This window comes from Vidua macroura, chromosome 9 (assembly GCF_024509145.1).
Source record: "Vidua macroura isolate BioBank_ID:100142 chromosome 9, ASM2450914v1, whole genome shotgun sequence".
NCBI lineage: Eukaryota > Metazoa > Chordata > Aves > Passeriformes > Viduidae > Vidua > Vidua macroura.
The window spans coordinates 638,193-652,851 of NC_071579.1; the positions used below are offsets into that span (position 1 = coordinate 638,193).

Sequence of the window (14,659 nt, forward strand, 5' to 3'; positions counted from 1 at the left end):
AGGGGGCGGGACCACCGTGACGTAAACAATGGCCACGCCCCCGAGGGACACGCCTGGCGCATAGGGCCCGCCCACATCCGCGCGGGGCCCGCCCCCTCCGCGGAGAGCCCGGATGTGCCCGCTGTCCCTCCCCTCCCTCCCCTTCTTCCCTTCCCTCCCCTTCTTCCCTTCTTCCCTTCTTCCCTTCCTCCCTTCCCTTCTTCCCTTCTCTTCCCTCCCCTTCTTCCCTTCTTCCCTTCCTCCCTTCCCTTCTTCCCTTCCCTTCCCTCCCCTTCCCTCCCCTTCTTCCCTTCCCTTCTTCCCTTCCCCCTTTCCCTTCCCTTCCCTTCCCTTCCCTTCCCTTCCCTTCCCTTCCCTTCCCTTCCCTTCCCTTCCCTTCCCTTCCCTTCCCTTCCTTTCCCTTCCCTTCCCTTCTTCCCTTCCCTTCTTCCCTTCCCTTCCCTTCCCTTCCCTTCCCTTCCCTTCCCTTCCCTTCCCTTCCCTTCCCTTCCCTTCCCTTCCCTTCCCTTCCCTTCCTTTCCCTTCCCTTCCCTTCTTCCCTTCCCTTCTTCCCTTCCCTTCCCTTCCCTTCCCTTCCCTTCCCTTCCCTTCCCTTCCCTTCCCTTCCCTTCCCTTCCCTTCCCTTCCCTTCCCTTCCCTTCCCTTCCCTTCCCTCCCCTCCCCTCCCCTCCCCTCCCCTTCCCTTCCCTCCCCTCCCCTCCCCTCCCCCGGAGCCCGTTGTGCCCCGCTCTGCCCAGCCCTGCCATCCTTTGCCACCGAGGAAGGCAGAAGTGTCCCGCAGGTCGCCGTTCCGCCGTGCCGGGGCGGTGTGGGTGCGCAGGGCCCCCGGGAGAGCTCCCTGGCCCCTGGCAGGGTCCCAGCTGGAGCAGGGCATGGACACACCGGGCCCCACAGCTGCCCCCAGGCACCCCAGCGCGTTGCTGAACGCGGGGCCGTGCAGACCGTGCCGAGCGGCTGCGGGCGTGCCTCACCTGCCCCAGTGCCCCCAGCCTGCTGAGGCACGTCTGGGATGGGCCACGAGGCCCCTGGAGCACGGAGCCATCCGAGGGGACAGGCAGAGGGGCATCAGTTCCGTGGCACGGACAAAGCCCGTCCCCGCTCGGCAGGGATGAGACACCCTCTGTCGAAGCCAGCGGAGCACGCAGGAGACCAGCCAGCGTCCTGCGGGGCACAGCCCAGCGTCCCTGCCCTCCCCTCTGCCAGGCTCACGGTCCTGCCCGGCCCTGCTGCTGCACATGTCCTGACATGGGTGCTAAGCCTCGGAGCATTACCTCCCTCCCTCCTGCCCGCTGGGATGGACAGCTGGCATGGATCAGCCAGCTGCTCTCCTGACCGTGCTCGCCCCAGCTCTCAGGCTGTTCCCCGTGTTCCACACCGCATCCCGGGCACACGGTGCAGCTCCAGAGCCCCCCCAGCCCCGGGGTGCCCGCGGGGGAGGCCAGCTGAGCTGCCTGCAGAAGCGCCACAAGGAAACCGTGCAGCCAGGTCACATACAGAGTGTCTCTTCAGCGCGTCTGCCCCTACACATAGGCGCATCTACTGAATATACACATGCCTTAGCCGTGGGATACTGGGAACTGCGCCACGCGCGCCTGCTGGTGCTGAGCTAGGGCGTACAAAAGTGTGGAGGGGTCCACGGACCCTCAAGTCCCACAGTTCCTCCTGTCCAGCCACAGGAGGGTCCGAGTTCGGGGCGTGGTGGGTAAGCTGCCAAGGCTTTGGCACCTGCCCGGTTTGCTCAGGACGCCGGCAGCTTCGGGAGCATGGACGGGTGCCGGAATGCTGTGGGGTGTTCAGGGTGGCCGAGCCCAGCCCGGGTGCTTCAGCTGGACTGTGATCCCAGCCTGAGAACCAGGGAGAGCTGGAGCGCCCTGCTCCACGCCCGTGGGGTTGTTGCAGGCATGGGCGGCAGGCAGCTGCCAGTGAAACTCTGCTACGTGCGTTCCTCTCCTGGCAGATGAAGATGTGGGTTAACCCCGGGGGAGGAGGACATGGAGATTTCCCCATGGAACTAAAAGGTGCTAGCATTCTGCTGCCAGCTGCCGTGCACCACCCGTGGGGCATCCAAAATGCATTTCTTGGGCAGTTGAGCTGCTCCGGAGCGGCTGTGGTCGGTGAGGGAACGTCCCCTCGGCACAGGATGCCCGCTCCTCCCTGGCTGCACACTCCAGCAGCCGGGTGAGGTGCCGGGAGCGCCCCCAGTCTTCTCCCTGTGCAGCTGGGGCTGGCCAGCAGGGAGGGCGCTTCCCATCTCTCCACTGGCATGTCCAAAGCCCCAGATGCCCGTGGAGTCTTTGTTTTTCACCCCGCGATTGCACAGCCCACTGAGACCTGGTGGCAGCTCCCGGCTCCCCCTGAAGCCGGTGGTGGCTGCCGGTCTGTCCCTGCTCCAGCGGGCACACGCCTGCACACATCCCTTCCCTGCGTGTGGGCCGAGCTTCCTCATGGAGAAAGTCCAGCTGAAGCTCATTCCCTTCAGCCGGGGAAGAGAATCCGCTCTGTCCCAGTCCTTGTCACCGGGAACACGCAGCACCAATAAATAACCCTCCCCGAGCCCGTGCTGCTGCCGGGCTCAGGTCTGCGGGGAAGAGGGAGCTCTGAGCCGTCCCACGCCGTGGGGCTTTGCTGTCCTTGGGGGTCTCCTCTGAGGCCTCACTGCACAATGAGAACACGAGCAGCTGCTCGGGGTTTATGGCTAAGTCCTTGTGAAGTGGCTTCTGTTCGCATCTGGGGCTCCTCTGGGGACAGGGAAGGATGGGGACCAGGATAGGTGGGAGCCAAGGGTCATTCTTCACTGGCTGAGTCCTGGAGAAGGCGATGGATATCCTGGAAGGAGGGACGGTCTTTAGTGTCCCGTCTCCAGCAGCTGAGCATTAGCTTATAGACTGAGTCAGGGCAGAGCACGGGCTGCGGAAGGTAGGTCTGCAAAACAAAAGGCAGAAGTGGCAGAGAGAGAATTACTGCCGCAGAAACCAATGTGCAGACTGCTCCTGGAGAGCCCCATTTCTCAGGGTGCCCCATCTCTCCGTGGCCCGGGCTGGGGGCTGTGCTGCCATGTGCCCAGAGGCAAGGTGACCCCCAGAGGGGGACGCCTGCCTCTGTCCCCCAGACCCTAGGTGCTGCAGTGGGGTCAGCGAGCAAGCCATGCCTTGGGCCGCATAAAGTGCAGCATTTGCCACGATGGGCCCTTCACCAGGATTCCTTCCTGGAGGAGTTCCTGATACATAGCTGCTTCGCAGCCACCCTCCCCGTCTGGTCACCTTAAAGTCTCTCCCCAGGCCCCTGATGTCCTGGGTGCACCACTGGCCCTCTTGTCCCGTCCGTCCCATCCCGGCCCTACCTGCCGGCCCTGGTCCCGGAAGAACTCGCCGGTGTTCTCAATGACCTGCTCGTCGGACATCTGGGAGTAGGGCTGCTCCCGGCAGAGCGTGAAGGTCTCCCACAGCGTCACTCCAAATGCCCACACGTCGCTGGCCGTTGTGAACTTGCCCTGGCCACAGGGAGCAGAGCGGGGTCAGGCGTGGGCTTTACCCCATCCTGCTCCAGAAGTTGTAGGTGCTCGCTGATCAAAACCTCGTTCTGGATGCTTCAGCATCCACATCCGGTCCCACAGAGATGCTTGGCACTCCCCCACAGACCTGCTTTCTGCCTGGGGCCAGCATCTGGTGAGCTCCAGATCTGGCTGGCAGTGACTGCACTGGAGCTTGCCAAGGACCCAGCTCCTGGCAAAGGTAAAAGCCAACACTTGCTCCCCTTTCCAGGCCTGACCGTGGCCAGAATAAAATGCCGAGCATTCCGCTTAAAGGATGTCCTGCCCTTGGATATCAAAAATCACCATAGTCCCCCCAGCCTGCCTCGAAAACCTGCCACCACTCCTGCTTTCCCCATGCTTCACCCTAAATCTGGGCTGCAGTGAGCAGAGACCTCGCCATCCCTCCTGCACCCCCCAGCCCAAGGAAACAGGGCAGTGGGCATCCCCAGAGCCACGTCGGTGTCCATCAGAGGAGCCCAGGCCCCGTGTACCAGCAGGATGCTCTCCCAGGACATCCAGCGGATGGGGAGCACTGCCCGGCCCTGGATGCGGTAGTAGTCCCCACTGTAGAGGTTCCTGCTCATCCCAAAGTCGGCAATCTTGATGGTGTAGCGCTTCCCCACCAGGCAGTTGCGCGTTGCCAGGTCTCGGTGCACGAAGTTGAGGGATGAGAGGTACTTCATGCCCGAGGCGATCTGGGTGGCCATGAACCGCAGGTCACTGTCAGGGGCGCACGGCACGGATGAGCAGAAGGAAGGAAGGACAGCAGCCAGAAGGTGCACGGCGCCAGGCGGGGTGTCCCGGGAGCAAGCAGCACTGCCTGCCCCTGCTCTCCCAGGCAGCCCTACCTGACGGTGGGTGCGTGGGCAGCAGCGGGGCCGCCTGCCTGCTGGCGGGACAGGAACTGGTTGAGGTCCCCGTTCTCCATGTACTCGGTGATCATGCACAGGGGGTCATCTGTGATGCACACCGCCAGCAGCCGGATGATGTTGGGGTCCTTCAGCCGCGACATGATCTTGATTTCCTTCAGAAAATCATTCCTTTCCGGAACAGAAACCACACGGATGGGATGGACAGACCCAGAGGGGCACAGAGGTGAGCACAGACTGGCCAAGAGTGCCACTCGCCCACCCAAGCCTCCTGAGGGACCTGTGGGTCCCGTCCCCGGGGACTGCAGAAGATGAGCTGCAGAGCGGGCTCAGCAGGTAGATAGGCCCTGGGGAGCTGGTTAGGACCAAGGATCCTGACATGTGCCAGCCCAGCATCCCCACCAGAGCCCAGGTGTGTGGTCCTTGCAGCTGCATACTGAGCACACGGCTGATGGAGGCAGGGAATGCTTTCCCAGCATCCCAGCTCTCCTGGTGAGGCTCTGCACGGGGGCAGTGCTGGGGTGTGTGCCCCCCCTCAGTCCCTACCTGGCATTCTTGTTGGCATCTGCCCGCAGCATCTTCACAGCCACCAGCACAGGGCGGTCAGAGCTGCCATCCAAGCCCTCCAGGGCAAAGTCCTTCCCTGCGAACTTCTCCATCCCCTCCACTTCACAGAGGTGAACCTGGGGGAGCAAGGGGCAGCCATTGCCTCTGCTGAGACTGACAGCCTGCCACAGCCCCTGTGAGCTGGGAAGAGCTTTGCCTGAGCCCTGCTCGGAGCAGGCCCATTTCCCGCTCACCTCCCCAAACTGGCCTTCTCCCAGCTTCTCCTTGAAGCTCAGCAGCTTCCTGGGGAACTCCTCGACGGCCACATCCTTGCCGGCGAGCAGGTCCATGGTGAGGGCTGGCACTGAGTAGGTGTTGCCGCCTGTCACACCCTGCAGGTTCACAATGTCGGCCTCGGCGTAGTGCGGGACGCCCTCAGGGACGCTGGCCTGGGATGGCTTGGTCGGGCAGCTGCAGCCTGGGGGGACACAGCGGGGCCAGCCCTGCCATGGCTGTCCTGCCCTGCACCCTCTGCTCCCTGGTGGCTGCTCGCACTCTGTCCCTTCTGCCCCCGCAGAGCCGCATTCCTGCAGGCAGCGCAGGCTGCTCCACTCCTGCCCCACCAATGGCAAGCACACCAACCAAGCCCTAAGCACCAGAGGAGCAGAGATCAATGCCTGACCTCCAGACCATTGAGGAAGAGGTGCCAGAACATCCCAAGGATGATCTGGGACACAGCTCGGTCTGGCAGTGGACGTTGGTGATGGCTCTCAGTGACGGGCTTTGTGTGACCTTCATGTGGGTTGCATGGGGACTTGTGTGACCTTTCTCCTCTGTGACAAAATGTCTGGAGAGTGGCCAAAAGCTGGGGTTGGAGAGAGGGGGATGCAGCAGGCTCAGTGAATGGTGTCCTGGCTCTCACCTGTGTCCTCCTCCCCCGAGGTGAACTCGGGCAGCTTGCGGATCAGGCGGGAGGGCTCCTGGTAGTCGGGTCCCAGGGGGAAGATGCGGTCGTAGGTGGAGCAGGACTCCTGCTCGCTGGGGGAGGAGGAGCGGTTGTGGTTGAACATGCTGGATTCGCTGGGCAGGGAGAGGCTGACGGTCATTTCATCATCCAGCATCCTCCGTGACGCCTGCGACAGCGGGGCAAGGGAGGAGAGAGGTAGGGTTCCCCACAGCATGGGCGGGAGGGTACCAGGGATGAGCCCAAACCTCCTCTCTAGTGCCTTGTCCCTGGCTTGCAACCCCTGCCTGGGTTTGTCTGCGTGTTCCCCCCTTCTCTTGTCTGCCTCTATGGAAAAGGGTTTGGCTTCATCGGTTCTGTGAGTGGCCTTGTTTAGATGGTGGCTGTGGTGAGAAGCCTCCACACCCAGGCTCCTGTTCCCCAGATCAGCTTGAGGACAGAGGGATGGACAAACAGGCAAGTCCCAAAGTCACCACCCTGCTCAGCTAAGTCCCCTTGCTTGGGAGATGGGTGAGAAGCCCAGCCTTTCTGAGGAGGGGAAGGGAGCATCAGCCCTTGCATGGAGTCTGTTTTCTCCATGCTGAGCTCCCAGAAGAGCCTGCCCAGACTGACCTCACCGGCCACACCACGCTTGCCCACCTTCTCCAGCATCTTCTGCCAGAACTGCCGCCACAGTATGATGACGATGATGGCCACCAGGATGAAGATGATGGCCACCAGGCACCCAATCAGGATGCGCGTGTTGCTGTCATCTACCTTGAGTGTGGGGTCTAGCCAGAGAAGGGGACAGAGAGGGCCGGTCACAATGGGGCGTGGGGAGACCCCCTGCCCCTTTCCTCTGTGGGATGGGGCACAGTGCCCACCCAGCACAGAGTGACATGCTTCCCACGCTTACTGTAAGTGGTGGGGACCACGGGTGCCTCGGCGGGGGGCACTGAGTTGTTGTACATGGCTGCATCTGGCCAGGGAGCAGAGAACATCAGAGTGGGGGGTGTGGGTGCCCCACAGCCCCGCTGCCTCCTTGAGCCTCCCACCCAGGAGAAACTGGTCCCCATGGGGCTTGTGGCGACGGGTACCTGACTGGAAGGTGATCTCACTGAACATCATCCAGGTGTCAGCGAAGTAGTACTGGCACTTGATGGCACTGGCCATGCGGTGGAGCAGAGGCACGGTGACGAAACGGGCGCTGGGGTTCACATCATCCAGCACCAGCACTGAGGAGACCGCGCCGGGCTCCCACTCGCTGGCATCGGCGCGGAAGTAGCACTGCACCTCCTTGAAGATCTTCACACCTTTGGCGAACATGTTGTTGCAGTGGACCTGTGGGGCAGCCTGTCAGCATGGCCACCGAGGGGCACGGGGAGGGTGACAGGGAGGGGGGGTGAGGACCTTCATGGCAGTGAAGTTCCTGATGCGGTCGAACTCGAAGGTGATCTCCACGTAGCCGCCAGCCGTGCTCTCGTTGCGCCAGCCCACGTAGTCGTAGCCCGGCCAGACGTGGTACTCGTGGGTCTGTGTGAAGTCATCCAGCCCCGACACCCCATCCGTCAGCTGGCCCAGGCCCTCTGTCATGCTGGCATGTGCAAAGGGACAGACTGAGTGTGACTCTTGCCAGCCCCACCAACCTGCAGCACCCAGCACCCCCCCCGGCAGCTCCTCACAGGCCCCAGGATACTCAAGGGGGGATTTTGTTCCCGATGTCCTCTCTGGAAAAGGCTGTGGGGCGCTGAACACGTGGTGCAGCTAGAGCAAATCCAAGGGGAGGTCTGGAGCTGCTTCCCCCATCACACTGACCCCCTTCCCAGGCTGGCCATGTCCCCCACCTCAAGGACACTGCAAGCATTTGCTCTGCTGAGGAGCAGCCTGAAAATGCAGGGTAGAAACACGCTCCTTGCCTGCTCCCCAGCATGGGACCCAGTCCTCACCTGTACCCGAAGGCCCCGTCGTACACCGAGTCGTTCAGGTAGATGATGGTGCCCCCGGGAAGGACGAGCTGCTGCCCGACCGGCGCGTTGTAGGACACCAGCCCGTCTGCAGGGAGGGAAGGGTGAGTGCCCGCACACCCCGCCAATCCTGGTGCTGCAGGACAGACAGCCCCCAGTGGGATGGCCAGCACCCCAGGATGGGCGCTGGGGACACGGGGACAGGCACGGGACCGTGCCACCCACCCAGCCAGGCACAGCCGTACAGCTCCACGCGCAGGCAGACGTTCATGGAGTGGTCGGTGACGGGGATGAAGCGGACGAAGCGGGCGATGAGGGGCGGCTCCAGGTCCTTGAGGACGATGTCGTAGGTGTTGGTGTTTCCATCCAGTGCCTGGAGAGAGAAGCACGGTGGGGATGGGCAGGAGGAGCCTCCCCACCCACCATCTGATGCAGCCCCACCTCACCTGCTTCCCGTGCCGGTTCCTCCAAGAGATCCAGCGGGTGCCATCCCGGCTGTAGTTGATTTTATACATGGGGGCAAACTCATTGCCGTGGCCCTTGGCGTGGCGCCCCTGGGTGCCCACCAGTGTGATGAAGTGCAGGGCTTGCAGGTCAATCTGCAGGAACTCCTTCAGGTCATTTGGCTCCACTGGGGTCTTGGGGCACCAGGCTCCATCGCCCTCCTCCGAGTCCAGGCTGTGAGCCCAGAGTGGAGGAGCTGTTTGCACGTGGCTGAGGCCAGCCCCATGTCCCCCTTCTCCCTCCATGCCAGCCCAGACCCTGCTGTGGCTGTTGCAGGAGGCCCACACTCACCGTCCGTACTTGGCGGCCGTGGAGTCAGACCAGTGGCTGGAGGCCGAGATGTCCTCGTCAGGGATGTGCCCACCCGACATTCCCAAGGGGTACCGACACACCGCTGCAATGACACCGGCAGGGAGCTGAGCAGGAGGGGATCCCCCCGTGGAAAGGGCCTGGCCTGGGGCACGTCCACTGCGCCCCAGGGCAGCACTCTCCGTCCCTCTGGCTTACAAAGAGAGGACGAAGAAAGGAGGGGACGGTCCTGCCAAAGCAGGCACCTTCCCGGACAAGTGAAGCCTCTGGCCAGAAGCAGCCCAGCCCAGCTTCAAGTGAAGTGGGAAGAAGGGGAGGTGGCTCCAAGGGCTGATGGGCACGCTGGGCCCTGTCCCCCGGGATCTCCTCAGCCTTGCTGGCAAGGATCTTGGCTGCGGTGGAGAGCCTGTGAGCTGGCACTGCTGTCCCCGTGCTCCAGAGGGTTCACTCCAGAGACTGCTGCCCAGAAACCTCACCGGCAGCAACTGTGCCGTGCTGCCCCGCTGCTCCCCATCCCTGCCTGGGGGAACAAGTGACCGAGACAGGCACTCGTCCTCCCTGATGACCCCTCAGCTCCCACCACCAGCCCTGCTCCTGGCTGGGCCGCAAGTGGAAAAGTACTCGGGGTGGCAGGCGGGCTGCACCCCCGAGTGGCAGCCGGCTCCCTCAGCACTGCATCCTCACTGCTTCACAGGAGTTATTTTTTCACGCCTGGCTGCCAAGAGCACTGCTGAAAGGGTGGCTTGTTTGGCCATGTTTACTGTCTGGCTGCCGGCTCCAGCCCACCACGGTCCCGCCACACACCACCCCGAGCAAACACCCACACTGAGGTGGCAAGGACTGTGCAGGACGCTGTGCCTGGGCCACCTCCTACCCCACAGCCCCTGGCTCGCCTGGCACCGTACCCACAAAGAACCCGTGTCCCATTGTATCACCACCCCTGGGACACCACACACAGGGACCATATCCTGCATCAGGCAGAGGGATGTGCGCACCTTGATCGCGAGCACTGGCACAGTGGGAGCATCTCTTCTTGTCTCCTGCTCTCCCACTCGTGATGCTCTACAGAGCACAGCTCCCACTGAATTCCCATTTAATTCTTGCCAAACACGGAGCCAGCCCTGTTTTTTTGTCTTGGTAAGAACAATCCTAGCCAGGCAAATCCAATTCTGCCAGCCACAGATGTCTGCGGGAGAAACAGGATTGCCTCCCTAAATAAGCACCGTGCAACCTCCAGTGAAGACCCAGCTAACTCCTCCCACAGACGGAAGAAGCCTTTGAAGGGACTTGGTAAAGGGACTCTCTGGGGAAACCCTGGGAAAACCTGGGCTCTGTCCATTCCTGCAGCACAGGATGGGGCTGAGCCCTGCAGGAACAGCCATCTAAACACACTTGTGCTGCCGGCTGGCGCAGCCTTGTGGTTTCTCAGCAGAAGCCGGGCACCCAGTCTGGCACCCAGGCACCCGAGCTACTTCCCCAAAGCCAGCCTTGGTTTGCTGCAAAACTGCCAGGGAAGGCACAGCCCAGCAGAGAAAACAATAGCTTGGCAACTGGCAGCCTCCAGACTCGGTGAGCCCCCGTGGGCAAGGGCCCCGCTCAGAGCCCAGGGCTGTCGTGCTTTGCCATGTCCAGCACCCTGCCAGTGCCAGGGGCCGGAGAGCACCTGAGGCACGCTGGGGAGGGGCTCTGAAGGTCACTGCAGGTGCCCAAGTGAGGTGCAGGACAGCAGAGTGACCAGGCAGGTGCAGGCTTGGGAGCCATCACATACTGCTCCCAGAGCTGAGAAAATCCCAGAGATGACGGAGACGACGCGAGTCCAAACTTGGCAGGAGCAGAGACCAGGGCAATGAAATGATGGCACTGCAGCCGCCTGGTCCCTGTGTGACTTACCGGGGTTGACCTGGGCTCTGGCAATGTGTGGGACGTGCAGCAGCAGCAGCGGCAGCAGCGGCAGTGGCAGCAGGGATGGTCTGGGGGTGGCCGACATGTCGGCAGTCCTGTGGAGACAGAACCAGGGCTCGTCACGCTGAGGCAGCCGAGCGGGGGGCAAACGCCAGCCCTGCTTGGACCAGCCAGCTGAGGGTGGGAGCACTTCTCCTGCACCAGACCCCATGTCCCCACCTCAGCCTCGGAGGAGGGACAGAGCCCCAAGCTTCAGATCTGTGGTGGTGGTCACAGGGATCCCAGACACCACCCCTGGGAGCCACGGCGTGCCACATCCCCATGGAATGGCCACAGGACCCACGGGAAGCTCCCTGGGCTCTGCCTGGGGCCAGCACTGGCTGCCTCCACCGCAGGGCACAAAGGCTCTGGCCTGACTGCCCACCCTTGGCTGCCTTTGAGAGAAGAAGTTGCACAACCCCATCACATAAGACAATAATAGCAGGGTGCCAGAGCGGTTTCCTGCCTGCTGGCTCCGAGAGAGGAGAGCAGATAATCACCCGAGATTTAATTTACGGGGCATTTAACTGTGATAGCTCCCCATGGCAGAGTGGAGACCAGGGCCACGTGTGACACAGAACGTGTGACAAAGGGAACGGGAGCCAGCTTGCATCCTCTGCCTCGAGGGGAGCATGGGATGGGGCTGGAGGGGACCTGGGAACGGGGCTTGGGCCACAGCATGGGGAGAAAAAGGACTGGTGCTGCTGGGGCTTCTCCTCAGAGGGTACAAGGGGAGCTCCCCAGGACGTGCCTGCCCTTGTGGCTGTCACCATAGCCGTCGCCTTGGCCCTCACCAGCCTCAGCTGCCAGGAGCCCCCAGAGCCTGAGCAGCTCCCACACACCTCTGGGTGGCCACCACGGGGTGTGGCACCGTGCTGGGAGAAGCACCAGGGACACCCCTAAATGTCACCAGCTCTGCCCCAGGCTCCCTGAGCTCCCCTTATATCTGCCAAGAGGACACTTTCACACCAGCACCAGATGCAGTCAGTTCTCTTTCTATTTAAAAAGGCTGTTTTAATCTAGTTTAAATGCACATAAACCTTTGAGAGAGCAACCTTCTAACCTGGGGGTTAAAGGGACCACAGCTCCTGGCCAAACGGCCTAGCTGCTGGGGTAAATCCCAGCCAAGCCCACTGAACCAGGGATGTCTGTCCTGGCTGGCACATCCTTGAACCAGCCCAACACCACTGATGCTGCAGGTGAATGCCTGGTTGTGTCCCTGCATCTCCCCACCACCAAGAGAAAGGCTAAACACACCCAAGCCAGCTGCCCACATCCCACAAAGCCAGCTCGGAGGTGCTGGATATGGCCCTGGTTGCCACCACAGCCGAGGTTTGGCATGGCAGGAGCGAGACTGGGGCTTGCTGTGGCCACACCAGCACCCAGGGGGAGAGCAAAACCCCAGGAGCTGCCACTTGCACTCTGCAAGAAGCTTTCCACACCCCACAGCACCCTGCTGGATTCCTGGGGGACTCTGCCAATCACCAAAATTTCTGCAGGATGATTTTCCCCCCTTTTTTCTAATTTTTTTCTTTTTTTTTTTTTTTTTTCTTTTAAAAATGCACATATGTGGTTGCTTTTTTTTTTTTTTTTTTCCTATTCACAGCTGGGAAACTGTAGCTAGGTTGCAACTAACTCAGCTGCAACTGGGAATTTCAGCTGCATTGCCCAGAGGCAAGAGGCTCCTGCGTTTGATGATGATGGCCAGTTCCCCCCCAACATTAAAATCTTAATTTCCTTCTGCATTCCAAAAAGTATCCAGGGATTTTTTTTTCCCCCACTATTCTTTCAGGCTGAGTAAACTCTTTAAGCATCAGGATACCACATGCTGTCATCTCCTGCAGGGAATGCATTTACATTTAGCCTAGTATAGGGAAATCACCCCCACACAGCACCGGGAAGTGCTCATCGCCCCTCAGGGCTGTGGGGCTGGGGGACAGTGCGGGGACAGTGACTCAGGCCAAGGGACACATGGTCAAGCACGGGGGCAGTACTGGCAGCCCAGCTGGAAATCAGTTTTGTTCCACCAGCCCGGCAAAAGGGATGGCTTTGCAATGCTTTAACTGAAAATGTTTGCTGAAAATTTTCAATCACTGGAAAGTTTTAGTGCAGACAGTTTTTGGAGCTCCTCCCTGGCATTGCCTGGGCTTCAAGTTTCCCTCGGATGCTGCTTTTTTGTTGTTTTCCCTTCTTATTTCCCTCCTTCCTTATTCTACTGAAATAACCAAGGGAAATAACTGGGGGAGAAACTAAATCTGCTTTTGTTAAGAGACAACCCCCACCCGAGCCATGGTCCCTCTTGCTGTCAGCCCGTTCCAAGTGAGGTCCCCAGCTGGGTGAGGTCCCCAGCTTCCTTCCCAGCTGGGCACTGCCACCTTTGCTGGCACTGGAGGAGCATCATCCACGGGGAGGGGGCTGGATGGCAGCAGCCAGGTCCTGGACACAAGTCTGCCAGGACTTGTAGGGCTCCTACTGCAGAGCCCCGGTCCTCATGGGGCTGGGGTTGCCATCCTGCTAGGTGAGACAGGTCAAGGCCACTCAGAGAACGTCCCTGAGTGATGACAGGCCCGCTGTGAGCCTGGCCCAAGAGTGTTTGGATAAGGGGGTTCAGGATCCCTGCCCCAGCTGGCACTACAGCCCCCAGCATGCCGTGCTGCCAGCAGCCGTGGCGGGCGCGCAGTGCAGCATGCCGGGACCCGTAGTCCTCCTCCCTTCCAAAAATGCCATTTTAGACTTCTTCTGGGCTGGATGCAGCCCCATTTCCTGCAGCAGCCAGCGCCTCCCCAGCCACGGGCTCGCTGGCTCAGCCTGGGCCATCGCAGCTGCCCAGAGCGCCAGGAGCGGGCGGCAGGTCCCCGTGGTGGCTCCAGCTGCCCTGGCGAGACCTGCCAGGAGCACGGCTGGGGGCCTGGGGCCACCATCCCGCGGGTGCTGCATCCTGCGAGTGCTCCCCGGCAGCCAAAAGCTCCCAGCCCTGCTCCACGCTCCGTGCCACGGCCTCGCCCCGCTGCCAGCGGGGCTCCGCAGCGTCGCCCCTACGCCACCCAGGGCTGGCAGCACGAGCGGGCTCCCAGCACCAGCGCACGATGCTCACGAGCACCAGGGCAGTGGCCTTGGGCTCCCCTTCCCAGAGTGACCCGGTGCCTGGCTAGGGGACCCTGGGGACAGCAGGGCCTCCCTGGCTGACCGGCGCTGCCGCCAACTCTGCCAACACACAGGTGGGAGCTGAGGAGGGACACCAGGAAACGCTGGCCTGGCACGAGGCACAGGGGGAAACACGGGCGCTGTGGGGTCAGCTGGCAAAGAGGGGCCAATTGTCACCGCCCCGAGCGAGGACGGTGCCCTGCTGCCGCCCCAGACCCTTCCCAGGCAGACCTCCACCCCAGCCCCGCTGCCTGGGCTCTGCCGCGGAGCACACTTGACCCGTATTCCCCCAAAAATCCCAAGCCTAGGAGGGTCACACACGTCCCCACGCAGCCGAGAGCGACTCACCGGAGCGGGGCTGCGGCGGAGGGCGGGTGGGCTCCTCGCCCCTCGCCTGGGCCGGGGGAGCCAGGTGAGGAGCGAACTTCCCCGGGCTGATGCAAGATGCCTCTGGGAGCTCGCTCGCATTCTGCGGATTCCTGGGAGCCAGCCAGAAATCCCACAATCCTACATCTTGCACATTTGGTTTCAATTAGGGAGCGGAGAAGGGGAGCCAGTCAGTGATCCGGGCTGGCGTTTCAGCAGAGGTTATTTTCCTCGGCCCGAGGGAATGTGCGCAGAGCTATAATTTACAGCAAAACCCATTCATAGCGCAAGAGAAAAAAAAAAAAAAGTCCCCGTGGCCAGCGAGGGAACTTAAAGCAATAGGCAACATTTCACTTTCCAGCGCTTGCCCCGTGGCTGTGGCATGGCACACACGTCCAGGACCCTCCTCCTGCACTGTGGGGCTGGGTAGGACACCCCCAAAATGCGGGTGATGGAGACACTCCACAAGACCCCAGAGCTGGCCCAGAGGGTCCCACATGGGCTACCCCTCTCCGGGCCCCTGGGGGAATGATTTGGGTCT

The 14,659-nt window shown here is 61.7% G+C and overlaps 1 protein-coding gene across 2 annotated transcripts; it reads right to left on the reverse strand.

The window, feature by feature from the left end:
• Positions 1-1,486: 1,486 nt before the first annotated feature.
• DDR2 (discoidin domain receptor tyrosine kinase 2) lies at positions 1,487-14,185 on the reverse strand. Of its 2 annotated transcripts, none has more exons than XM_053985634.1 (17): positions 14,101-14,185; positions 10,558-10,664; positions 8,650-8,752; positions 8,301-8,532; positions 8,080-8,227; positions 7,837-7,942; positions 7,301-7,484; positions 6,988-7,231; positions 6,807-6,869; positions 6,551-6,681; positions 5,870-6,080; positions 5,202-5,425; positions 4,948-5,084; positions 4,381-4,572; positions 4,024-4,252; positions 3,341-3,490; positions 1,487-2,922 (listed from the first exon to the last, which is right to left on the reverse strand). In XM_053985634.1, the coding sequence occupies exons 2-17, from the start codon at positions 10,652-10,654 to the stop codon at positions 2,785-2,787; spliced, it is 2,589 nt and encodes an 862-aa protein (XP_053841609.1). In that variant the 5' UTR covers positions 10,655-10,664; positions 14,101-14,185; the 3' UTR covers positions 1,487-2,784. The 2 variants fall into 2 exon arrangements, with proteins under 2 accessions (XP_053841609.1, XP_053841608.1); XM_053985633.1 differs by having other exon boundaries at positions 6,524-6,681.
• Between the last annotated feature and the right edge of the window lie 474 nt (positions 14,186-14,659).